The sequence below is a fragment of the Haemorhous mexicanus genome, chromosome Z, assembly GCF_027477595.1.
Source record: "Haemorhous mexicanus isolate bHaeMex1 chromosome Z, bHaeMex1.pri, whole genome shotgun sequence".
NCBI classification, from domain to species: domain Eukaryota; kingdom Metazoa; phylum Chordata; class Aves; order Passeriformes; family Fringillidae; genus Haemorhous; species Haemorhous mexicanus.
The window spans coordinates 52,315,917-52,343,576 of record NC_082381.1 but is presented as its reverse complement, the minus strand read 5'-3'; the positions used below and the strand labels follow the sequence as shown (position 1 = coordinate 52,343,576).

The following is a 27,660-nucleotide window of genomic DNA, read 5'->3' as shown; positions in this document are numbered from 1 at the left end:
GTGACAGCCTGTTGGAGGCTCAGGACAGTAGAGCACATTTATTCCAGGAGTTTCACTGATGACAACTGTCCTCTCCAACTGATAAAGGAGCCAAAGAGGAGAGGCGTTAGGCTGAATCTTCTCAAAACCAAGGAGCTGATGGGGAATGCGGAGCCCAAAGGCAGGCTGAGCTGCAGTGATAATGAAACATTGGAGAAGTGGAGATTGAGATCCTTGGGGCAACAAGGAGAGTGGGAAGCAAGATAACTACGCTGGACTTCAGGAGAGGTGAATCTGGCCTCTTGGAGAATGTCTCTGGTAGAATACCATGGGACAGAGCCCTGAGCATAGTAGGCTGGATGACATTCAAGGATTGTTTCCTCAAGGTTCAAGACTAATGTGTCCCACCAAAGAGGAAATTAGAGAAGAATGTCAGGAGGCCTGTATGGAACAAGGAGCCCCTGGACAAATTTAAAACACAAACAGGTAGATTACAGAGCATGGAAAGGTAGCTTGGGAGTAATACAGAGCAACTGTCCAAGCATCCAGGGAGATGAAATTATTGCTGTTGTTGCTGTTATTAGTATAATGAGAGAGAGAGGAGTAAAACCCAAGAGAAACAAATGATGCACAGCACAGGGGCTCAGCACCCACTGTCTGATGCCCAGCCTGTTTCCTACACTGGCAAATGCTCCAGCCACACTGCCCAAGTTCCAGAAGGTAAAAGCAGGGAGATGATTAGGAAAGCTAAAGCACTGACAGAAGTAAATCTGTCCAAGAGCATCAAGGGTAACAAAAATCTTCTTTAGGTACATTAGCAGTAAAAGATTAGGGAATGTGGCTCCTTTCAGGAGGGATTTGGAAGACCTGGTTATGTAGGACATAGAGAAGGCTGAGGTACTCGATTTTTTTACCTCATTCACCAGCAAATGCTCCAGCCACACTGCCCAAGTCACAGAAGGTGAGAACAGGGATTGGGAAAATGAAGAACTGCACTCTGCAGAAGACTGAACATTGAGGGAACCTGAGAATGTACAAGTCCATTAAACTGACAAAGAAGAGCAATAAAAAGCACATTAATTCCAACTTTTGTTCTGCAATCCCCATTTCATCTAAGCTAAAAGTCTTCAACATCATCCATCTCTTATTCTCCTCCATCCACCTCACACCGCAGGAGTGGTTAACCAGTTTTAGCGCAAAACTGGTAAGTATTGCCAGACCTTGAGTTCACTCAAATGCTCTTAAGATGGACTGTCAACTCAATTTTTAGGTAATGAATAACTGCAAACACACTGAAACAAGATGCTTAAAGATTTTTTTTAATTCATTTATTACCTGTGCACAAGAGAAGTAACTACCCAATAGAAACTCAAAAGCTATACAGTATTTTTTTACTTGGTGGTTAAAAGTAATTAGAGTATCACATGAGCATGAATAGAAGCAATTTCTCCAATTACAAATCAGAATACATGTAAAAATCTCAGTGGAACAAACCAAATAGCCATAGAAGCAATTCCAGAGCACAAGACTGTGGCTCTTTAATTTGGACAATGACAAAAGTAATTTACAGTTAATCTGTGAATATTGAAATAATGTTATAATGCAAGTTTCTGTACAGTTAAATGTAAAGAGAGAACCAGAACAGTAATTCTAGCATATTTTAACTGAAGTTGCTTAAGCACTTTTTCTCAGATAGTTACCAAAGATCCTGGGCAGTTCTACACCAAATTCAAGTCCCATGACCCTTTTTTTTTGGTGTTTTTTGGTGGGTTTTTTTTGTTTGTGTTTTTTTTTTGTTGGGTTTTTTGGTGTTTTTTTTCTTCTTTTTTTTTTTTTTTTTTTGAGGGGTTATTTGCTGTTGCTTTGGGGTGGGGGGTTTTGTTTGTTTTTTCATTGCTTACAATTTCACTCTATTGTATTGTGTACATCTCTAGAAATTAGCTGTCTCTGTGGTATATATTGTGTTTATATCTTAGACAAATTAAAGCAAAAGATGGTAGATTACTCAAGTGGTATAAATCTTCCGGCATTTTGCTTGTCAAGAAAAGAAAACATGCCAAAATCACAATAAGCAGTATTGGTACCCACAGCTTCAATTAATTTGTTTCCTTTTTAATGTGTAATCTACATAAATTACTACTGAAGGATACTGTTTAATTAGTAAATAAATTGGCCATTTGTAGGTCAGACAAAACTTGTTCATCCAACTGTGAAAGCTGATACTGTTTCCAAAAAATCACAAATGATGCTGAACAGAATAACTGATGCACTCAAAAGTGAAAATGCATTGATTCCCAGTGTCTGAAGAAAACTACTGCACTCCATCTTCAAATGCATCAGACTGGTTTTAGATATAACAAGACAATCCCAAGAGTCTGAATGAAATAAAGCAATTTGAAAGATTAAAGAGCTGTTATCAAAAATAAATTACATTTTTTCAAGTTAAAAGAAACACTGCTATGAAGGCTGAGAGCCAAGCAGCCTTTCAATAGCTGCATTGATGTCTCCTCCTGTTGCTATTAGTGCTTGTAAATTTGCTTCACGGTTCAGAAAGCCCATTGCGCTCAGCTGTTCCAGTTGTTGCTGAAATCGAACTTCTGGATTTTGTAACTGCTAAGAACAAAATTTCAAGCTATAAAACCATTATACATATTTAGCAAAATACACAATTTAAACACAGGTGGGTTCCGCACCACTCTGTCTTTTCTAATTTTTGATTATACCTTTTTGAAGTTCCAAAAAATATATTCAGATAAATTCAATTAGCAACTAAATTTTTTTTTTTAACAAGTTGGCAACATCAAATTATCAACACATATATACCATTCCTGAACTCCAGGAAAAACTGACTGATAGTGGAGGATTCAAATTAAATTTGGTACATGTATGTCCTATGAACAGTTTCTTAAAGATATACATATAGCTGGTTTTTTAAAACAAAACAGAGTTCAACCTAGCAATGTGGAACAGCAAAGATTATGTTGTTGTCAGCAATCTTGAACATCACAGGCTTTGTTTTTCCTCAACATAATGATCAGCTCATCTGTAACACTCCCAAGTATCTGCTGACTAGAATTACCAAAATTGTGATTGTTAGAAAGCTTGAGTCTAAGGCAAACTGTTAGCTGTGCTTTATAGGAAGATCCTGATTACACAAACTCATAGCAAAATTCTGCATTGTCTTAATGGTATGACCTTCAGAGGCATGTTTTTAATCAGGGCAGAGAATTTTTTTAGTATTTACTTGCACAGCTGCAATAGCACTTTTACTCCTCTACTGAACTTTGACTAGAAGCATCCAGTGGGCTCTCCCCTCAACTATCTGTCTTCTTTCCAGTGTTTTACAATTAAGAATTAAGATGTATTCTATATCTAGAATATAATGATGTACATTACCTGAGCATTTGCACCAGCAAGTGCCTGCAACATCTGGTGGACAAACTGTTGGTGACCAGGTTCAGCAGTTCCTGAAGCTGGACTTGTATTTTCAGTAGAAACAGAACTAGGTACAGTGGATGCTGTAGGAGCTCCGCTGCTTCCCCCTCCACCCAAACCAGGATTAAATCTGTATAAATTACAGAAAAAGAAATACACCACTTGTATAATAAACACTAGTTTGTCTCTTCTCATTAATTAGTGGGTACAAATTCTGTCAAAGAGAGGATAACAATTTGAGTAAAGTATTGAGAAAAAGACCAGAGTTATCACTGTTTAGAATTGCACAGCAGACAAATGTGACAGAATTTTTCTAAAAAAAATTGGTTAAACTAAAAAAGGCAAGAGGATGAATCTTTAATAAAGACTGTATAAATCTCTAAATCTAAAAAGAGTAACCAAAACAAGGGAAGACTTCCTGTCCAAATTTGTAAGATCAATTCTTACCCTGGTATAAGCCCCGGTGCTTCTGCTGCTAATGTCTGCAAGCCCTGCTGAATCTGTAGCAGAGCCTGCATTGCTCTGGGGTTTGACATAGCTGATAACGTGTCAGGATTCTGCATCTAAGAGAAGGAAAGAAACTTCATTATATGTAGATGTTCCAAGGTAATTTTTATTGCTAGATGTCTCATAGAATCTGACATAATTTCAGAACTTGGCTTTTGATTTTGTAGTTAAATATTACAGGAAATCCTTCAGTTATTTTTTTCTTCTGTGAGAAAACTTCCATAGAAGGTGATGAATGAACTCTCTAGATGTAGAAAAAGCCTCTTGAACAAGAATTATACAAGGAAAAGTATTTTCCATTACAGACCTCAATCTTTCAAAGGCCACAAGACTGTGTTAGTACATTATTTTAGAATTAGTCTCCTATATCATACTACTAGTAAGCAACAATGCTGAACATGATGAAACTTGACCCAAAAACTACCTAAGAAAAAGTACTAAGCTCCTTTTTCCTAGCTGATTTCAGATCACAGCAATTTGATTGTGACTATTTGTACATATCTTCTTATCTGTAGTGCTCTTACAGCCTGAAATGTAAACAAACATATCGGAAAATATACCAGCAAGCAAATGTATAATATTCAAGGGTTCTCAGTCTAATGTGACTTCAATTACAAACTGGCTTTCACATAATCAAATAATTTAGAAGGCAAATTCAGAAGGCAAATCCTTTTCATTTCTGAAATGAAACATCCAAAAACATCATTATTTTAGACACAAACTCAAAACAAGTGGCTTATGCTCACCTTTGCATAGAGATGCAACAGGTACACGAAAAGCAATGTTTCAGTTACAAATAACATGGTTTTGGTAATCAGACCAAAGAGCAGATAGGCTTACTAATCTTGGCAGCTTTCCCCTGGCAACTAGACCAGATTACTTTTGCTGAAAAAACACATTTGATTAATGTAGAAATCACAGATTAAGGTGAAACTTCCTTTACTGCAAAGCAGAACTGCAGAACAGGACATGAAGAACTCTGATCTGAGTGCCAAAAGAGACTTCAGAAGAGCAATTAATATTCTCCATTAATCTCTTGGACTTTTATCTTCATGATAGCTAAAAGTCAACAAATACATGTATAGTAGATAGAAAAGACTACTCAGATTTAAAGAGATAAACATTTTGGGGTCTCCAAAGAAAGCTGCTGCAACTACTTTATGAAAATATTTAAATCTTGACTTACTGTCTAATATTTGAAGCTGTCTTACATAAATGCTGGCCCAACAATTCTTAGAGCACTTAGGTGACCTGGATCTCATCTCTAGTAATGTTGTTAATTCCAGTAGCAGCCATTCTTCCCTAGTTCTGCTGGGCAATTGCCCTTAATTACAGAAGATGCCTTCCATTATGCATATTCCATGGTTTCTGTCTCCCAATCCCATAATATAAACACAGGCAGATAAGCAAGAAAAGACAAGCTGAAATATTACCAACATTCTGAGAATATCCAGCTATTTCTCCCACTTCACATCTCACCTCCTAATGCTGTTAATCATCTAACTTCAGATAGTGAATACAACAGAAAACTATTTGTGCAGATAAATTCCAAGGCAGTGATAACAGAAGGAGATAGACAAAGGAAATAGATATGATTCCTACTGTGCATTCATTAATTACCAATTACTCACAGATTTCAAAACATAAATGTACTAGGTCCTCAGCTACTACTGAGTCATTACAAAGCAGTGGCAATACAAAACACCACAGCCATTCACGTGGTTCAAACAACATAAACAGTATCTTCCGAACACTGAACGTGCTACTGTAATTCATGTATGTGCTCATTATTTTACTCATAAAACCTCCCATGCACAGTCAGATCTTACAATGCATATTTACACTGATTTGCAAGGACTGCCTAATGACAGAACTCATGCAGTGGATTAGGTTCTCAATTCCTACAAAAATCTTGCTTGCTTCTTTTTAGGAAACAAGTATTACTACACAGTGCGGCAGCTAATAACAAGCAAATACCTGGCCTGCAAACACAATGTTGGTATGAGCGGAAGACAATGGTGGAGCAATCTTTCCAGGAAAGACTTCAGAACCCACTTATTTTAAATTAGCTAATGACTTAGGTCTTTCAAGACATGCTCAAGGACCTCTTTTCCAAATATTTAATGGAGCTGGAAGAGGTATGAGAAAAGCATACTGAAACTTTAACTAGTAATGTGAAAAGCACTGTTCTTAATTTCTGAAACAAATCTTGTCACAAACAGGTGTTTTCTGGCTGGTGTTCAATAAGAGCATTTATTCCTTCTAAGAAAGAAGCACAAAGAACAATCTTAGTGGTTGTGCTAGTCACAGATAACAGTCAGGTTTAACTTTTGAAAGAGATGGAGACATTAGCAAGAATATTATGAAGGGACAATCCAACTTAGTATCTAAAGCTAATGAGAATATATTACCAAATCTAGCTATTAGCCAAATCAAAGACAGACACCAGTTTACCAAAAATATTGCTCATTGACTTGAAGACCTTTAAGAGCTAGTATCTCATCTTACTTGCTGAAGGAAAGTTGGAAGTTGTTGTCTCATTTGTTCCTGAAGTTGAGGATTTCCAACAAATAAAGGATTATTCAACATCATCTATAGAACAAAAACATTCAATTTCAAAGATCAAGCAGTAAAAACCGCTGGAGGTTTTCAAACAACTACGGATAATACAGTAATAGTCTATGAAAATTACCTCACAGAATAATAATCATCTACGCCTTTGCCCAAAACTTTCTGGGGGTGTGTCTTTTTTTTTGGTACTGTTTTTTGGGGGTTTTTTGGTTTTTTGGTTTTTTTTTTTTGGTTTCACTTTTGCTTCACTGGTTCTTTTTTTCTTGTAAATGAATGGATTTCCAGACACAAATAAGGCAGTCTTGCAGAGTATTACAAGAAAATCCTTTTCTGTTCAGCCTCCACTACAAATCTAAGTAATAGTTTTGCTGTAATATCAGCTGAAGTCAAGGACATTTCCAAGTGAGTATTAACACAGAAGAGGTAATATTTTTTCAATGTCAGTTCAGAATTTGAATTTCAATATTACCATTTTAAATAAAAATTCATAACACTTCTACAACACAATGCATAAAACAGCATCTCCACTTTTACAGTGAGGCACAGGTCAAAAATGAGAAGTTAAAACCAGAGTAATATCCAGACAGAGCACAAAGTCCCATCCCTTCACTTCTCCCAGACTAGAGGGGTATTTATTTACCGTTAGCTCTACCTTAATTCATAACCAAAACACTTGTTTTGTCTAATGCTGGATCACAAGTTTAGGGCTGTGCAAAACATACACAACCCCACAATGATTTCTGAAGCAAATCAGGTATGATATCCAGCTACAAATTGAAGAAACTCAAGGCAACAAACTGTTGAAAGTAAGCAGCTAATAATTTTAGTGACTTAGGAATTAACAATTGCCACAGGCAATTGTTGAGCTTTTGGGTTTTGTCTTTTTTTACTTTAACACACAATATATTACTATACCAAATGCAATTTACCTGTACTGCAAGATCAGGATTCTGGCTTAACGACTGCATCATGCTTCTCATGTAGGGTGCAGACAACATATTCTGCATAAGTTGTGGATTTTCTGTTATCTGCTGTAATAAGCTCTGCATTCCTGGTGTGTTGAACATACCAGCTTAAAGAAAAGGTTAAGGGCATGTTAGTAAGCATTCTGACTATCATCAGAGAAAGTAGACTATCTAAACCTAAAATATAACCACTTGGTTTTCATGAGTTTAAGACCCTGAAACTTACCTCAGGGCTGTTCTACTTACACAGACACATCTACTCTCAAAGTTAAAGACAGACATTGTAACCAACACTCCCATCAACCATCCACATTATTGGCTGTTTTCCTATTTGCCTTAGAACAGAAAAATTACTACAATTCATCTGCAGACTCACTACCTTTGTTATTTTAAGGCAGTGTACAATGTATTATTATCACTTAGATTATTTTTCATATTTTTTTATTTTTTCTATTTTTCTTCAGAGGACTTTAATAATGGTAATGTTCTACAAAAACAAACAGCAATAAGAACTGCATACAAAACTCTCTGCCTAAGGAAAGAATAATTTCAGTAAGTTTGCAAGTATGTGCGAATATATACAGTTGCAGTAACAAACACACCTCCAAGCCCAGGTCCCAAATTCGGTCCAGTTGAGCTCTGTCCTGTTGTGCCTGAAGTGCTATTTTCAGCATTACTGCTGCCACTGCTCTCACCGCTAGTGCTGGTATTTGTTGTGGAAGTCTGTGAGCTGGATTGAGGAGCCCATGGATTTGGCAGAGGATCTCTATTTTCTGTACGGGATGGCTGATTGTCTCCTCCTGCTGATGCATTGCTTACTAAAGAAGCAAATGGGTTACCTCCAAACTACAAAGGAAAGCAAACACTTATCATCTACAAATTTCCTTAATCAGACATGAAAATAAACGTCTATGGCTTCTAATCAGTTATACTCACTAGTCTACAGTAATTAAATGTAAATACTGTGAAAAGACACACTGAGAGATACTAGAACTGCCACCCCAAAAAATTAAATCACATTTCTTTTTGAAAGTAGTGTTGCTACTGCATTGTATTTTGATCAGAGTAAAATTGCGTCTTGCATACTGGTTCCTGACTGGAAAGTCTTTTATTCTTCTCACCTTCAGTTAAAAGTTATTAAACACACCCTTAAAAGGATTCTACTGGACCTCCAAATCTTAAGGCAGTGAATTAAAGGAATTAAAAATTAAGTAAAAAACAAATGTATTAACTTTAAAATAGCTTCTCAATCACACAAAGTGATTGCTGTATTTCTTTAGGTTCAGAAGAACACAGGATTTTTAAAGCTCTTTAAAGAGTAAAAGGCTACATAACTTCAAATTTCAAGAATTGTTTTGTCAAGTAAACATCTGGAAATTTGAATTACTTAAATTATTTTACATAAAAAAAATAAGTATTTCCTTTCTGCGTTGTTTGTAATGTTTTCTCACCTGTTCCTGTGCTGCATTCAGTATTGGCTCCTGAATGTCTGTGTACATACGCCGCAAGGCATTGTATCCCCCTGGTATACTTTCAAGGTTGCTCAACGCTCGGTCCTGGTTTCGCATCATTTCCTGCATCATTGCAGGGTTTCTAGCAAGCTCTAGTGTCTAGAGAAGTGGAACGTTTAATCTGCATTAATAAGAAATCCATTCTAAAGTGAAAACGTCAGCACTTGGCAATATCTCAGTTACCCCTGTCTTACCCAGTCTAAAATTATGATTACAGCTGAATCAACCAGCCAGCTCAGTGTGAATCAATGCAATTAAGTATTTAGCCAGTATTCTACCATAATTCTTACTATTTCTAACATCACTACAGCAGGCAGCCTATAGTATGAAATTTAAAACAAATAGATACGATTTCAAAAGCATCTATTAATCTCTTTGGGTTTTGGTACATTTTGCTACACAATATATCTTATTTATCTTTTAATTTAAAAAGCACTTAGAATTACCCACAGTGAGACACAATGAAAATATTGCAGTATTTTGGAGAATTACTACTTATGGTAAAATTGCTGGCTAGACAACAGGTTTCAAGGGCAGACAGCCACATCCAGTTCTAGCCTCAGAAGACAAGTATTCAATGGCTTTCAAAAACTATGCTGCAGATTTTCTGAAATATCAGTCTATTTTGGACATTAACAACAAGAAATGTAGACACTGGTTGACTATGGCAACCTTTTATGGATTTTGACTAAGACTTAATACTGTAAGAATGTTTACACACTCCACTAAGCATGTCCAATTCCTGTTCTGTTGTTTACATAACAGCAGAATCACAAGTCATCAACTGATCTTTCTACATACCTGTCTCATTATATCTGGATTATTCAGCATGTGACTGATTTCTGGATTTCTCTGTATCAGTTGCTGCATTTGAGGGTTAGCCATAATTAATTGCCTCATCAGGTCGGGATTTGAAAGCATGCTCTGAACAAATGGATTCTCCATTATCTGAACCATCATTTCTGGGTTGGACATAAGTTGTCGTTGCATCTGACTTTGCAACTCCGAGAAGTTTGAAGTATTTAAGCCCAGGCTACTCAGGCCTGCCAAACCTCCAAGGCCACCTTCAAGAGGACAAAAAAATGTGACTACACTTCCAATCACATCCAGATTTTTTCTAAATACAAAACGCTTGAACATATCTCATACTTCAAACTAACAAAAATAAATGGAAAGTCCCATCTTTTTCAAGGCTGTTCAGGAGTTACTCACTAAGGCTATGCTACTTTAAAGAACAAGACACATAACTAAAAATCCAATAAACTTTATTCTTAAATAAATTCTGTTATAATTCTAACAACTTTTCTTCTCATTTTCCAAAGCCAAGATACAAGAAATGTTTGAGTTTGGGGGCTTCAAGGCCATGTCCCACTCCCACCAGCAACATTTAAAGATTGTGTTTGTAATAATCATTTATCTGTCTCCTCTTGGTTAGACTATAACAAAGAGTGAACTCCCAATATGAGTAATATTCCCAATTCTACTTAAATGCAGAACCTGTGTTCCTCTTGGTAATAATGCATAAAAAGCAAATTACATTTTGAATTTTTGTGCTTTGCTGAATCCAGATAAAAAGTTTCAGAAGGTACGAGACAGACCAAAGAACCATTAACCTTTAAATCATCTGCTTACTCTAATTGGCTTTTCCAATTCTACCTCTTCATCACTCCCAAATGCAAAAAAAAAAAAAAGACAAAAAAGAATGAAACAAAACCCCACCACAACTATGGAAATAGGTTATAATTTTTAAGCCAACAGACTGCAGCCTCTTCATTCTTAGAAGTGAAGACTTGTAATACTATCAGACTTGAAACCTGAAAAATACTTAATTGTAAGATTAGCAGCAATTTTGTTGCTTTTATTGCAGATCTTGGCTTCATGTCACATGTACAAACTTCCATGATTCATCTATAGTCATATAACAGGAATTCAGATGCACTTTTAAGTAGAACAAGGACACTGGAAGGCATTTCATTTCCCATAGTGTCAAAATATAACATCAGTAGCACCTTACCATTGAAGGTGAAACAGTACAAGTCTTGTAGTGAAGTTTGTGGTGAAACACTGGCACAGTTTATCCAGGGAGGTGATGGGTGCCCCATCTCCAGAAACATTCGAGGTCAGGTTGGATGGGGCTCTAAGCAACTTAATCTGGTTAAAGATGTCCCAGCTAATTGCACTGAGGCTGGACTAGATCACCTTAAAAATATCCCTTCCAACCTAAACTATTTCATGATTCTATATAAAACTAATGAAACAACTCTCTTCTGGTGACTGACTGATCAAAAATCTTCTACAGCCAATTCAATATATATCTGTAATCAATTTTTTGGCTGATGTGTTTGTTTGGGTTTTGTTTTTCAAGTTTTGTCTACACTGTAATAAAGCTTTGGGGATAATTATTGGAACCCAAGAGAAGATACCCACCATTCTACCCAACAAATATTCTTACCCAAGCCAAAGGGATTACTATTTGTTGATGCTGTTGTTGAGGTGCTACTGCTTGAAGTTGATGTGGTAGCAGTACTCCCGGTGGTGTTTGCCTGTTGAGTTGGGTGTTCTTGTGATCTAAAAAGCAATTTTAAAACTTTATAGAGTGTAACAAGTTATTTTAAGTAGTGCCATTAAATGTAGCTAAAGTATTATACTTCAGAATCTTAAATTACATTTTGATTCTTGATCAAAACACAGGGATAACCCCAGTTATCCCCAGATGGCTTCCTGTAATAAATCTTTCTCAGGTGTCTGAGAAAGATTTATTACAGGAAGCCATCTGGGGATAACTGGGGTTATCATCAGTTTTGCAGAACAGTAGTTTCAAATAGTGAAAAAACAGATCAGTATCTCTGCAGCCATTACCACCTTCTCATCCTACCCCATGATGCTTGCCAATGAATTGTTTTCTCTGTCCTTTAAGGATCCATGTCTTATTTCACTATATTCACATACTACTGATAACATGCCCACACCTTCAAGAAATAAAGCGCGACAAATTTAACGCAGAATTTATTTCATGCCACATCTCCAATAGGATGCTTTACTGAATGTGAAATTCAATTAGTTCACATTTTATTAGAAGACAAACCTCAAACTCTCAAACCTTTAAGACTTCAAAATAATTATATTACCTGTGCTAAATTATGCTGGCTTTAGCTTCATGTGATAATGATAACCTCGCTCAGGTACTAAAGGCTGCCCAGGCTGTGTACCTACCACACTCTTCTACTGCAGGCAGAAAGACAAATGTTGCCATGTAGTAAAAGAGATCAAGGAACTGAGCTTGAATAAAGTTAACCTGGCCTCTCTGTTCTAAAGAAAAGAGACTACTTTGAAATCCAAATAAATTCTCCACTGTGGTTCAACAATCAACAAATGTCTATATTTGCAGTACTACAGAATAAAATACTTTTTAAAACTATGAATTCAGACATCACAAAAAGATTTGAGAATTTGGCAGTACACTAGATTCCATATTTCAGTTCACCTTGAAGGACCTTTCTCCTATAACGTAACTCTACACTTGCTCTACTCAAGCAAACATCAGAAAATAAAATGCAACCATACAAAAAAAAAATCAGAAGGATGCTTTAAAAGTAGAGATTCTCCTGAGGTTTCTAAGAGTTCTTTAACTTCATTATCAGCAACTGCAAACTTTGAACACAGGATGACTATAACTGGCCAAGCACCTGTAACTTGACTTAAAAAGATTATAGACTGTATACTCATCATGATTCTCCTGCTAGAGATATTGAGTTTTCTTTCATCTAGAAAACATACACATCATTCATCTATAAGCAAAATAAAAACAATACGAATCAAATCCTATTTGTATTTTCAACAGAGAAACTATTTTGAGAAGCAACTATGCTGCTTCATGTAGGAGACATGAAAGGTTCTCAAAAATGTGACAGAAAAGTAGATGACATTGAAAGTTGAAGTTCAATAGTGCTCCCATGCAAACTGGGGCATATTCCCTGAAGATAACGGTTCATTGTGAGTGTGAAGCCTGTGAGCCTCCAGTCTTTCAGCGATATTCCTGTCAAGTGCACATCGCCTATTATACCTATTTTGCCATTATGTTTCCTCCCAGCAGTCGTGAAGAAATGATACCTGTTGACCTAGAACTCTACTCAGAAATTCTATATATTTTCACTGCCCATTCTAATTACTCACTGCTACTCTGACAGTATAGAAGATAGGTTACAAGATTGCACTGAAAGTCTGTAGCAGTCTGGAAAATGTAGCATAGTAGAAAAAGTAATCTTTTTTTCAACAAGCTGGGATATATGAGGGCTATATTTTGAAATAACAAATCTAGTAACATAGTTTAGAAAGAAAAAGTTTACTTTCAGATCCAGTTTCGGAAAATAACTTACTTTTTCAGATACACAGCAGCAACAGGAAGAGCAAGAGTCAACAGAAAAGTAAATGGCATAGTGTAAAGTACCTGGGAAGAAATGAATCTTGATAGTCATGGCCAAAAATCACCATGGGCCAGGCCACACTGCCATGGTCTAAATCTTGTCTTTCAAGACAAGCATAAAATATAGATATTTTAGCAAGAATACAACTGAGATATTTCAGGACAATGCTGATTTTCATTCTCTCCAGCAGGTTTTACCATGGTTTTAGTTTATTCAAGCAAAGCTAGTAACTTCAATGCATCATTTGAACACAACACATTTACATGCAAAGGATCTGGAGTTCTTAGTTCATACTTCATTTTCCCAGACATGACTAAAACATTCTGCAGATCATAGAAATACAGTCTTCTAAAATGATTCAAAAAAAAGCAGGCATGAATGCAGACATGGAGTGCAATGCTGATAAGACAAATGCAGGAACACCGAAAATTCCCCAAAAGCCACACATTTGACATTTGTGTTCCCGAGGGGTCCTCTGCTCAGAGGCAAAGTGCAAGAAGGTCCAAGAGGCTGGCAGGGGTATTTGGTATGTATAGCTATAGTAGGTCCAAACCATAAACCCTCTGAAGACTGTGCAAGTCAAAAGCATCCTCCTAGTAGTACTCATAGTGCCTCTCTGTCACACTTAGGATTGTAGGCAAAAAAGCAATAAAAAAAAATAGCAACAGCAGAATACTCATTCAGATGCAAAAGGAACTGAATTGCAGTATTACTTAATACTGTATTCAAGACTAGCATGGCTTGTGTCAGCCTAAATTTCAGGCGGAGGAAGCACAGGGCAGGAAAAGGAGACCTCTGACAAACATGTACAAACATGTATTTTGACTCCACGACAGAGAACATAATCCTTCCAGGGCATGAATATAAAACTGAAGGTATCAATTTCAAAAAGTACCTACATTTAATGCTAATGATACTCATTTCAACAAGAATTTGTATTTAATGCTAATGTTACTAGCCAGCCCCTGTGTCTTGGTACGGCCTTGAAAGGGAAAGCCCACTTCTGTTCTCTCCTACACTTCATGCTCTTTCCTTCAACATATGACATTTTCACATCAGAGGGGATCCTCACCAGAAAAGACCTAAGTAGAACAGAAGCAAAACCACTTTCAATCTACAAGAATGAACATGTTATTGACTAATATCAAACTGCTTTTGAGGGATCTACTGCTCTACTTGTTGGAAAGATTTTTGGGCACTTCACAGGAAGTGCACACACCATAGCTAACTCATACAGCTTTTTTACCATCATTCTAATGCTTCTTCCCCAAAGGAAAAAACCAATCAAAACAAAACACCAAAACAAAACAGACGCCACGAAAAACAACATCCCAAAACTCCTTAAAATCAAAAGTCTATTTAGACAGATAAATTCATTATACTAAAGCAGTTCCCAAAAATTTTCTTTCCTTTTTTTACCAAAACAGAGTCTTTACTCACTGTGTTGGTAAAACAAGGAAAGAAAATTCACTGCAGAGAAAAAAAAGAAAGAAAATATTCACAGCAAGTTTTCATATGTGAAAAGTAAATCTGCATAACATATATTAATGGACAGTAAGAGAAGATACCTAACAACTGTGAAGCCAAAACATAGCTGAAACAAAACAAAACAAAAAGCTATATAACAAAAACCAACCAACCAAAATAATACCCAAAAAAAACAACCTAAAGAAAAACAAATGTATTTAAAAACATAAACCAAATTAAAATATGAGATAAATTTAAAAAACACTGTAATTTCATAATTTCACTGTTGTCCAGCAGCAGCTGTAACTACGGAGCTGATAAGGGGATTTAGTCAAATCTAGTTTTGCCCAACAGAAAGCTATTAATAATGCAGAGTACTTTAACTTCTCTAGAGGTAAACAGAAGACAACTTGTTATTAAGATTACCTGTTCTGTGTTTTGATAACCAGGTGAACAGTGAGTCCATCATGAATTCCATGCTGAGTCAAAGTATCTTGATCTTTTAAAATTTTTCCAGCAAATATCAACACAAGCTGATCAGTGTGGGACTTGAAACGCTTAGAGATTTCTTCCTTGAACTAAAGAAAACAATTAATATTATACATTTAAATAATTAAATACTGAACTGCAATTTTAAAAAATAATTTAAGAACAACTTGTTTTTTACATTTGCTATACTACCTCACTTGTACTGCATATTCTGTATTTCACAAACCAGAAATGCTTTTGTTTCCTGAACTTCTTTCTGTCCATAGGAAGATGGGAAATATTTCTCTGTCATTCAGAAAAGGAAATCTGAAGAATTTTGCATCTAGATCATTAGTTACATCAGTGGTGACAATAAAAATCTGATTTCTCTTCAAGACTACTGTGACTTCAATCAAGCATGCATCCATGATATAAATACCTACTACTATATACAGTACTTAAACACACCCATATGTATATACATGGTAGAGTACACATATAATTATATACTAGCAAGTACACACAAATGTGCATACCACTGAAGCCATCCATTGCTGAAGGATTGATGACACAATGCAATAAAGAGAATAAATCTGTCCAGACTTTTGCTTGAACTGAGCATACTCTCTCCTTAGATGTACTTTTGCTGCCTTCCTTCCATGTGTTAAAACTAGCATTCCTTTCCACACAGACAAAAGTTATATTTTAAGTGGCTCTGCTTTCTCATTCAATGCATGATACAGCTACACTAAATGACATTACAGCCCAGGTCACAGTGAATAAACACTCATTGAGAAATCATTACCATACAAGACCTTTTACAAAAGAGATGCTTCCTAAGTGTTAACTGTCAAAAACACCTAAAATAACAGATTAGCTTCATACACTTGATTTTTTTTTTTGTTTTGTTTTCCTGAGGCAGAGGAAGAAAAATCATCTACACATACGGAAGACAGAATCCTAAAAACATTGTTGAAAAGGAATGTAAAGATCATCTAGTTCCAACTCCCCTGCCAAGGGCAGGGAACACCTTTCCCTAGTCCAGGTTAATCAAAGTCCAGTCTGGCTTTGAACGCTTCCTGCAATGGGGCATCCACACCTTCTCTGGGCAACCTGTACCAGTGTCTTCACAGTAAAGAATTTCTTCTTAATATTAAAGAGGGTAAAGTGATTACCCCCATATCATCACTCCATGCCTTTGTAAAAAGTCCCTCACCATCTTTCATGTAAGACCCTTTTGGCCACTGAAAGGCTGCTCTAAGGTCCCCTTGGAGCTTCTCTTCTCCGTGATGAACAAAAGTCTCTCACAGCCTGTGCTGACAGGACATGGACTACAGCCCCTGATCATCTTGGTGGCCTCTTCCCGGCTCACTCCAACAGGTCTGTTTCCTCCACTCTCGGGGTCCTCAGAGCTGGATGCAGCACTCCAGGTGGAGTCTCACTAAAACAGAGCAGAGGGGCAGAATCCTCCTCGCTCACTCTGCTGGCCATTGCTGCTTTGGATGCAGCCCAGGGTACAATCAACTTTCTGGGCTGTGAGAACACATTGCTGGGTCATGTCCAGCCTCTCATCCACCAGCACCCCCAGGCCCTTCTCCTTAGGGCTGTTCCCAATCCACCCTGCCTGTATTTGTATTTGGGATTGCCCCAAACCAAGTGTAGGACCTTGCAATTGGCCTTGTTGAACTTCATGAGGTTCACATGAGCCCACCTCTCAAGCCTGGCAAGGATGGCATCCCTTTCCTCCAGCAACTCATTCATATCACACTGATTGGCACACATTGTTGAGGTGCACTCAATCCCAATGTCTGTGTTAGTGACAGAGATGTTAAACAGTGCTTGCCACTGTACCAATCCCTAAGGACACCACAACCCTATAAATTCGTTATTCACTGAGTAGTCCATTTGTCAAAACCATCTGTCTCCAGTTTAGAGACAAGCAATGTGGCACAGTGTCAGTTCACATATGTGCAGGTAGATGACATCACTCACTTTTCCCTCATCTGCCACCACTGCAACACCATCACAGGCAATCACCACATTTGTCCTTAGTGAAACTGTTGACTGCCACCAATCTTCTCCTTACTTTCCATGTTCCCTAGCATAATTTCAAGGAGGTTCTGTTCCATGATCCTGCCAGGCACTGAGGTAAGACTGACCAGCTTGTAGTTCCCTGAGTCTTCCCAATTTCCCTTCCTAAAAATATATGGATGTTCTGTTTCAAAGTCTGTGGGAACTTCTATGGAGAACTGCTACAACCTTGCAAATGCGATGGCTAGTTCCCTCAGGGGAACTTGACCAGTTCCCTCAGGGCCCATGGATGTATCTCATCAGATCCCATGGGTCTCGAACCTGATCTTCTACAGAGGATGGTTCTTCACTCTCCCAAACCCCGCTTTCACCAACTTGGGCAGTGTGGCTGGAGCATTTGCCAGTGAAAGGAACAGGCTGGGCATTGGACAGTGGGTACTGAGCCACTGTACTGTGCATCATTTGTTTCTCTTGGGTTTTACTCCTCTCTCTCTCATTCATTGCTATGATTGTTGTGCTATGATTATTTTTTTTACTGCTGTTGTTTTAAATATTAAACTGCTTTTATATCAATTATGGAGTTTTACTCTTTTTTTTTTTTTTTTCTCTCTTCCCCATTTCACTAGGCAGGAGGAAAGTGAGGAAGCAGTTTCATGATAATTGCTGGCTGGATTTAAACCATGACAGATTATGATGATGGAAATTCAGGCGGTTCTAAAAAAATAAATTTTGGTCTTGTTTAGGTCTTCAGTTTGCACAACATAACTAAGTAACAGTATCAGTAAATTACAGTTAAAATACTTCATCCACTGGGAAAACCAAAAGCAGAAGGAGTTCAGCATCACCGGCTCCTAATGCAGTGACTCATCCTTTTAATTATCATGTAACAATTCAACCAACAATGTCAGCTCATTTGCTTTATTGTTCTAAATGCAAGTTTTACTTCACTGCAATAATACTACGCCTTGTGGTACTACAAAGGTATTCAGTCATATCTGGGCATAGAAAAGAACTCAAAGTTGTGAAAATAATGTTTCAACACACTTGAAATCTAGTGTATTCATGGAAACTAGTTCACTGTACTCCTTTAGTAACTGAATACAGTAGAAATAATGTAAAATCATGTCAATTTTTTACATGATTATTAGAAAAATATGTGGAGAGAAACACACTGGGAATCCGACTAAAACACTGGACTAATGTCTAGACAGAGGCCTGGTTTTCCTAGGGAGAAAAGTAAAAAGCATTCTTAACCAGAGTGAGTTGATTCAAGGTTACATTCTCTTCAAAGCACGGCAACTTGTAGATTTGAAATTAATTAGAACAAATTCAAAGCTTGTGTTGTTGGAGGACTTTGCCCAAATTGCCATTATACCTCATGTTACCTTGTTTACAAAAACAATTATTTTTTGCTTTGAAATACAAAAGCAGTATAGTTTTTCATATTGAGAACACTCACTTGCTTTTTAGCAGCACACCAGCACTTTTTGTTTATACTTTCAATTCCATGCCAAATACCCTTATCTTCATAGCAACTTAAAAATAATCAGCATTAACAAAAGCTGCCTTTTTTTGTTCACTGTTAAGACACACAGAGAAAAAAGCCACAACTCTCTGAAGCAATCCACGACTTTCAATACACCTGCTCAATTTGATTGCCTCTCAAGTTTTTTTCATGGTACAGATGGACACCATAAAATGCTGATGTCTAGTGTCGAACAAATGCATACTGGTACCTGAGCTACTTAAACACTTTATCACCAAACAAAGCAAATATTTGAATACACATGAAGTAGAAGTGCTGACTAAACCAGATATTGTTTTGCACTGTCACTTTGCAGAGCAGATCCACAATTTAAACATTAACCTATTAACATCTGACAACCTGGCCTTGGAAGAACCTGGTAAAGTGTTATTCCAGGTAAAGTGAACGTATTAACATTCAAACTCTCCTTTGACATTTTACAACCATATAATGTTTCAAAAGCATCTGCTGACTCATTTTATGACATCAGAACCAGCAACTGTAATAATCTTATTATCCACTCACAAAACAAGGTGTTGTGATAAAGTAATAAAAAGAAGAAAACAAATAAATTTAAAAATACTTCCCCAAATTCTCTCAACCTCAGCTTAGTAAGTCATATTTAAAAATTAAATTACAGCAACAACCCAGAAGACGTCTTGGGCAATTAACATCCAAGTCCATTGAAAGTAACATAAAACAGGTTCCTAAAAACTTCAACTACTTTGACAATGTTAAGCTACAAATTTATCTAGATAACTGTGAAAAAAAGTAAGGTTGCTGACTCCCCCCACAGGAAACTCTTTTTTGAACACAGTAGGGGAGGCCATGGAAGCAAATGTTTGTACATAGAAGGCTGAACTGCAGTTTTCATTCTCAGCCATCTCTCAAATAGTTCTACTCCAAAAAGAGATTTTGAAAAAGCATTACCTTGTTTGGCTCTGCTGTTTCAAAACACACCCAAAATTTCTTAACAACATACACAGTTAAGCATATTGTTATGTTTTACACCCACACTGAGCAGTCTGAGAAGTAAACTCTGATGAGCTCCAGCTTTCTTTTATACAATAGAATTAATGGTTACAGGTTGTCTTGACCCAAGAAGTAAGGAACCAAACACACTCATGGCCATAGCTGATAGCTGTGGTTTCCTTTTGGGATGAATCATGACCTGGACATCTTAAAACTGACTTCAAGTGAATCAGTAAAAACAGGGTTTCATTACACAACTCTAGGACACTATACAGGAAGGAAGACAAGAATTCGTCATTTCAAGCAGGAATACAAGCACTTTTGGCCCACAACAGATAAAGCATAGCTAGAAAGAACACATAAAATAAGGTTCCTATGTAAGAGTACTGTCTTTCACGTCTTAATGGAGTTACTATCTTATGGTGGCTTTGCCAATGACCCACACTAGTTTCATAATAGAATTATTTCCTCAAATGTCTGCAATCAAATCAAACTCACCAAAAAAACCACACTTCAAAACTCAAAGTCAGATTCTTGATGAGCTTAAAAGGCTAGCAACCCATAAGAGCGAACTGCAGCAGCGCATGGTAGTGGTAAAGAGCTCACAACTCAAGTTCTAGCCATTTCTTTTCCCTTCAGGGACTCTTCAGCAAGCCATTACACTTCTCCAAGCCTTTGTTTGGAGAAGCAACGCTTCTCCCATAAAAGCACTTGGCAATCTACTCTCTTCCTGTTTTGTTATGTACCTGATCACTGGCAAAGCAATACAAACCAAAAATGAGCACTGTCCTGGCTCAGGCCAATAAAGGGTTAATGTGGGAACCCAGGGCACCAGAAATATTTTTCTGCCTGCTCTGGGATGCCCTGACCCCCAGGGGAGCACTGACTTTGAGCCTCATTCATGGAGAAAGTTTCTTAGACTTCAAGATAGACTGGAATTGGTGAGAAATTTAGGTTTTAGGATTTTTAGTATGTTGTGGATGCAAGCAAGATGGAGGGCACAGGGTGTCATCCTGGGTTTCTTCTTCTTGGTTCTTCTTCCTTCTTCAGCAGTTTGGGTGGCATTCTGTAATTGGGCAGAAAAGTCTGCACTGTGGGATCTTTGGGATCAGTCCTTGGGTTAAAAGAGAAAATAATCCAGGTGTCAGTTCTTAACTGGATAGTTTAGTCTTAAAAGACTTTGTAACAAGAGATTGTTGGCCATTCTGTGCCTTCTAATGAAAAGCTGCCAAACTCACAGTAGTGAGACTGTTTTACTGATAAGAAATAATAAAAATTTGAGTCTGAACTACCGTCTCAAGTGCCTTCAATCCAGACCCAGAGAAACCGACCACTGGTACCACCACAGGTTAGTTTCTGCAGAAGCCAGGAGGGGGTATGGATTGGACTCAGAGGAGAGGTTATTCTATACCACTTCCTGTCCTTGACAGCAGCTGGGGAAATGAAATCTCTTCCAGGGAGAAAGGGTTCTGGTCAAGAAAACATGGTGGAGGGAGATGTCCAGTATTGTCAGTAATCAAGGGAGATTTTTGTGTCAATCATTAATTTCCTTGCACCCTCTGCCATTAGTATTGTTGCTGTTAATATTTTTCTTATCTCATTGCTGTTTCCAGTAAATTGTTCTTATCTCGACCTGTGATCTTGACCTTTTGTGCTTCCAACTCTCCTCTCCAGCATGCCTTGGGTTGACTGACAACTTAAGAAGAGTGAAAAGAGAAAAAAGCTTTGTAAGTTACAGAACACTAAGATTCAACTAAGATTCATTGAGGCTTTTGCACTGTGAAAAAAAAGAAAATGCTTCAACTCTTCTCTTTCAGTGTTATTTTCATCTTGAAAACTCTCAACTGCATTATACAATTCAACTAATTTATACAACAGTCAATGTTATTTAAAAAACAAATAAAGTGCTTGGTGGGGGGGAGAGGAAAAGATGAGGTGGGGGGAGAGAGGCGGAGAGGGGAGAGGCGGAGAGGGGAGAGGGGGAGCGAGAGAGAGGGGGAGCGGGAGAGAGGGTGTGAGAGAAGCACTGTGGTTTGGAAAGTCTCAATGGGGTCACTGAGTTAGGCAGTAACATTCCCAAAAAACAACACCACAGTTTAGGAAGAGCCAAAATCGGTGTGTTACCAAGATTATTCTTGCACCTAATACAAAGCACAGCACCATATCAACTACTAAGATTAGCTCTATTCCAGTCAAAATCAGTCACCAAAGATATGTCACCATATCTTCCAAATTCTTAAGATTTTACCCTAACTTTACTCCCAGACAATGACCCTTTTTACAGAGACAAGGTTTATAGTCACTTGATTAAAATATTGATTGGTTTTTAAAATCTTTACATGACACTTTTTCCACAGCCAATTATTCTTTAAGGTTTTCTATGCTGTTGGCAATTTTGAACTGTACACATGGCAATTTTTTAAAACTGTGTGACACCCCTGACTGAGGGTGAGGGATTTTAGCAAAACAAACTCACAGGACAAATGCATCTGACATAGATAACATTTTTAAAAAATAATTTAAAATATAAATGTCTTACTATTATGCAGAGAGGTACCTACACAAAAGATACTTCAAGTACTACTTAAATAGGTTTTCTTATTTTACTCTGTTTGCCACTAATTTATCAGAAAACCTGTTGAGTACAATGTCCACTGATACCTCAGAGTTACATCTAACTAAGCCAATAAAAGTCAATATACTTTTACTTCTGAAGGTTCTTCTATCAACTAATCACCTACCCATTGCTCCAAAACAATTCTGATATCACAAAATGGGTGGTGGGGGGGAACCCCAGGTTAAGAAATAAGTATAATCAGAGTATATCACAAGGCAGACTCCATAAATAATCACACTGATGTGTTACAATGCACTGAGACACCCAATGATGGAAAACTTAACACTAAATGCTTCGTGTATGTAAGTGCCTTGAGACATCTGAGACACGACAGAAACCTGAATCACAATCCTAGAAACAAAGAGCAGACTGGATTCCATTATATAGTTTAAACCTAATTTGTTTGTAGTATTCAGTAATCCCTGGATTACAGAAAAACAGTGAAATAGAATTGGATCATGGTAAAAGAATTGCTCCTATAAAGTATAGTTTCTTGAAAGGGAAAACATTACATAAAATACTAAAAGCATATGCAAACCAGGAAAGATGCTCCACTACCAAACTACCCAAAGCTTTAACAATTTATCATTTGCACCCGTGTGATCTTTATAAAGCAGAAGACTACAAATTTGGGATTATGAGATCCAGGCACAAAAATGAAATCCTGGATTTATGGATTTAAAGTTTCAACCATAAACAGTACTGTAATTTCAATCAAAAATTTAAAAGCTCTCCACTTGACAAAAATCAGTAGTCTCAACACAGTGGATACATGTACACTTAAAAGTAAGTAATTCAGGTATTTTTATCAGTAATTTAGTCTAGCGCAGAAAGCACATTTGTGTTCACCTACTTTAAAAAACAGACTAGAAACTGTAAAATATGCTTTTACTTAAAACTGTATTTCACACTGAAGAGATATTCTATTTAAAGGTTGAAGCTAAACAAAAAGGGGCAGGGGGGGAAGGCCTAAACCGGCAAAAGGATCTAATCTGTTTTCTGTGGAGCTAAACTCAGTTTCACTAACTCTTCCTGGTGGGCATTGCCCTGAAATTTTCACATAATCAAAGGACTGGCAATCATTCTCTAAAAGAACTTTAAGTTTCTGAAATTATTAGCACAGATTTACTGTATCCACTGTTAGTTGTCCCAGCTGCTAATAACACATAGCTAGACATGTTACTCTATCTCAGAGTTGAAATGCTCACAGAATGGACAACTCAGTATCTTTCAGTGTGCTACAAACACACAGACAGTAATTCTGGACCAGTTATAATTAACTCACAAATACAGCAAATGTCAACATAGGGTACTAAAACAGCATCAAGAAGCATCAGCATGCTTTAACTCTTCTAAAACTCCCTTATTCTAAATGATGAAGGTAAAAAAACTTTTTCCATGTAACCGGTTCCAACATTTCAATACTCAAACAATTCAAGGCACCCAATAAAACATGAATCGCTCCTAAAATTAACACACTTTTTCTTTATACACACTTTTTGGCTTTACCAAACACATTAAGATAACTCTGCTAAGCAAGAAATTGCAAAGACTGTACTGCCACAAACTCAGAAAATAAACCAAAGGAAGAAAACACAAGACAAGAGACAAACAGTGAGCTGGAGTATCAGCACTGTCAGGGTCAGCTAAAGTCAACAAATTTATAGGTACTCATCTTTTACCCATCTTGTATTCATTAAGTCTCTGCTCTGAGAAAGACCAGTATCATACTCAGTCAAGAAAGCAAATATTTGGTCCTTCTCCTAATACTGAGCCAAACTGTGCTAAGCACAGTCAAATAATTTTCAAAGAAAAGACAGAGAGACTGCCGTTTAAATCAACTGATCTCCCAGAGCAGCTTTGTACTTAGTTTGTTTTCCATACCAACCTGCATACTCACTGTTCTAGCTGCACAACACAGGACCACAGTAACAAATCTGTTTTGCTAAAGTCTTCCTATACAGGAAAAAATCTTGACAGAAAAGTTGCAGACATGGTTTACACTAATGGGGCAACATAAAATTTAATTTTTTTTACCCCTAAATTTGGCTCTGATGACACAAAATATTTTCCTAGAAAATCTAGGTTCATGTTCAAGCAGTGTTCTGAAATGACCATAAAGAAATAAACAACTCAATTCTTTAAGTTCTAATGTTAGCTATAGAAATATACTGACGGAGTTTCTTTTGCTGGGTTTTTTTTGGCTTTTTTTTTCAACCTACAAGTTACTGGCCCGTCTATCTCAACTTACAAACCACTTGCTGACCACAAATGCATTTGAACAGATGTGCAACCTGCCTGGTATTTGAGATTAACCTATTTTCAAGGCTGGTTCTAGAAACATTGCATCTACTGTTGATGCTTATTATTATCAACAGCTCATTTTTGCAGTTTAAGAGAAAAAGCCAGTATTAGTCACACTACAGGGACACTGCATTTTTTAGTGCTATTACACTGCCTGGGACTTCAATCCAATGGTCTACCCAGCAGGGCAATCTTACTTCACAAGATTTAAGTTATAACTGCAGATCTAATATTTTAACGACAGCTCCAAGAGAGACAACACTCACAGTTTAAGATATCTGTAGACAACAAAGACATCTGAAGTAGTGTCCTCTGTTAATTCCCTAAACTTGCATGACTGTTTTCAGTAAGAAGTCATGCTCTTGATAGGTTGTACAACCATTTAAGTTTATGACAACAGTTAATTTGAAAACCTGGCAGCTCCACCAGTATTCAAATACGAAACAAACCTGTTAAAAGTGAAATGTATTACAAAATTCACAGCCAGAGTAAATCTGTTTATTATTTCCAAAGGACCTAACTAATGGCTGACGGCTTTACAGGACAAACACAACCCTCAGGTTAGATTCAGTTTATGAATCTCTCTTTTGAAATATCCTAACAAAACAAAAGCCCCAAAACTGCAAAGACTTTTACAAAAACTGCATTGATGCTGCTCACAAATCTGTGGAGAACAGAGAAATGAAAAGCACCCCTTTCAGACTGAGATTGCTGGGAAAGCAGTGGACAACATTAAAAAGCAAACACAGACATTTTACTTTTGGGAGAAATGCCTAGATCAAGCTTGCAGAGAGAGTAGCTCACAGCACGCAACACTGCAGCTGCCAAAAGACTAGAGAAGACAAGAAAGCAGCTTCAATGCATTGGCAGCTGGATAAAACCACAATGAAACTCAGGTCTGGGATGCTTCTAGCCCAAACACTGACGTACAAAAGAAAAAAAAACAAACCAAACCAAAACAAAAAAAAAAAAAAAAACCCAAAATCAAACAATGTAGATTAGACTCAAGGACAAAAAAATTGAAAGAAATATTAGCATTTTCTCTATTCACAGCATCTAGGTGATACAAAAGTCTGACAGTCTAGTTGAAGTGCTAGCACTACATTTAAAATTTCGGAGCCTTTACTTCATCTTTTGTCTCTCTTCTATTAAGGAGACAGTGTCCTTCAGCTCACACTTAAGGAATGACACCAAGTTCTGTATCTAGACACTAGAGGTGCTTTCTGACATGTATTTGATGAGGTTCGCAATACCAAAAAAAAACCACAAAAAAAATTGTGGACTAGCACAAAATTGCCACATTTAGAGCCATTTCGAGGAGAAAACTGGGAATTCCTATGGAAAATGAAAGAAGTTCTGAATCTAGTGATGTCTACATTCTTTATAAGCAGGACACTCTGTGTTTTTACATTTTGATAGCATCTTTTCTATGGTTTGTTGCTTTCTAATTTAAATAAATGATATTTAGTCAATACTTGCACAGCAAACCTTCTACAAAACTAGAAGACTCGCAGGAAACAGTGTCGGATGAATCAGCAGGTGTCACTAGTTCAAGACAGAGGCAGCTGGGGAACAGACTTTCACAGAAAGGCACAAAATCCCTAATACCTTGGTTATCTGACATAACCATGCCATGCTAAGTACCATATCCATAACTAGCACATCAAAGTACAGGAGACTGCAGATTATACAAACACAGTGCAAGGCTACAGCTTCCCAAAGTTTAAGGCTGACTCACTGTTTTTAAAGACAGTGTTAGATCAAAATAAACACTGGAAACAGAGAGATACAAGTGACTGTGTATGTTTTCTACAGTCATGTTAGGCAGCCAGTGAGACAACTACCACCAAAACCAGTCAACTCAACAGGACAGCTCACAGCTAGAAAATGAGAGAAGAGAAGAGAAGGCTTTCAGGTGACCTAATTGTGGCCTTCGGTACCTGAAGGGAACTTACAGGAAGGATGAGGCAAGACTGTTTGCAAGAATATGTGCTGACAGGACAAGGGGCAATAGCTTCATAGTGAAAGAGAGTGGGTTTAGATTAGCAATTACGAAAAAATTCTTTACTGTGGGGGTGGTGAGGCACTGGAACAGCCTGCCCAGAGAAGCTGTGGATGGCCCATCCCTGGAAGTGTTCCAAACCAGGTTGAACAGGGCTGTGAGAAACCTGGTCTAGCTGAAGGCGTCCCTGCCTACGGCAGGAAAACTGTAAGATTTTTAATGTCTCCTTCCAATGCAAACGATTCCACGACTCAATGACTTCACGAATGAGCTACATGCACCTTCCAACCCGGCTCTCTGCAGTGCATCAGAGAAGTCGGTGAGGAGGGTACGAGGCGGCACATTTCTCCACTACCCCCGCTAGCCTCAGATACCAGCAGTCCTCTCCTGGGCCGGGATCGGCGCTGGTGCTCGCCCAACAGCGCCCGGTGCGACCCGGGCGAGCAAAAGCTGCTTTGTCACCGGGCAGGGCCCTCGCCCCGCACTGCCGGAGGCGGGAGCCGCGGGCCGGCGCTCCCCTGCCGGGCGGCGCTCCGCTCGGCCCCGGCCCCAGCGTGGCTCCGCGACCCCCTAAGCTTGTTCCACCGCCCCTCACCTGCCGTATGCTGCTGGTCTCGGAAACGGCGAACTCCTCCTTCTCCTTGGGAGTCTTCACTGTAACTTTGATGATCCGCGGCTCGGAGACACCGGCGGAATCGCAGGTGGGGGAGCCAGAAGGGCCCCCCGCGGGCACCTCCGCTCTGTCCGACATTGCCGTGTGCGGGCGGGCCGAGGCAGAGCGGGCCGGGGCGGAGCAGAGCAGGGCAGGGCAGGGCAGGGCAGGGCGGGGTGGGGTGGAGTGGGGTGGGGTGGGGTGGGGTGGGGTGGGGTGGGGCAGGGCGG

The 27,660-nt window shown here is 38.1% G+C and overlaps 1 protein-coding gene across 4 annotated transcripts; it reads right to left on the bottom strand.

The window, feature by feature from the left end:
- Window positions 1-1,282: 1,282 nt before the first annotated feature.
- UBQLN1 (ubiquilin 1) lies at window positions 1,283-27,600 on the bottom strand. 4 transcript variants are annotated; one of them, XM_059873392.1, is made up of 11 exons: window positions 27,374-27,599; window positions 15,286-15,437; window positions 11,421-11,536; window positions 9,770-10,032; window positions 8,909-9,067; window positions 8,060-8,303; window positions 7,422-7,564; window positions 6,430-6,513; window positions 3,862-3,977; window positions 3,376-3,544; window positions 1,283-2,592 (listed from the first exon to the last, which is right to left on the bottom strand). In XM_059873392.1, the coding sequence occupies exons 1-11, from the start codon at window positions 27,527-27,529 to the stop codon at window positions 2,437-2,439; spliced, it is 1,758 nt and encodes a 585-aa protein (XP_059729375.1). In that variant the 5' UTR covers window positions 27,530-27,599; the 3' UTR covers window positions 1,283-2,436. The 4 variants fall into 4 exon arrangements, with proteins under 4 accessions (XP_059729375.1, XP_059729376.1, XP_059729378.1 ...); XM_059873393.1 differs by having other exon boundaries at window positions 1,283-2,589; XM_059873395.1 differs by lacking the exon at window positions 6,430-6,513 and having other exon boundaries at window positions 1,283-2,589; window positions 27,374-27,600.
- Between the last annotated feature and the right edge of the window lie 60 nt (window positions 27,601-27,660).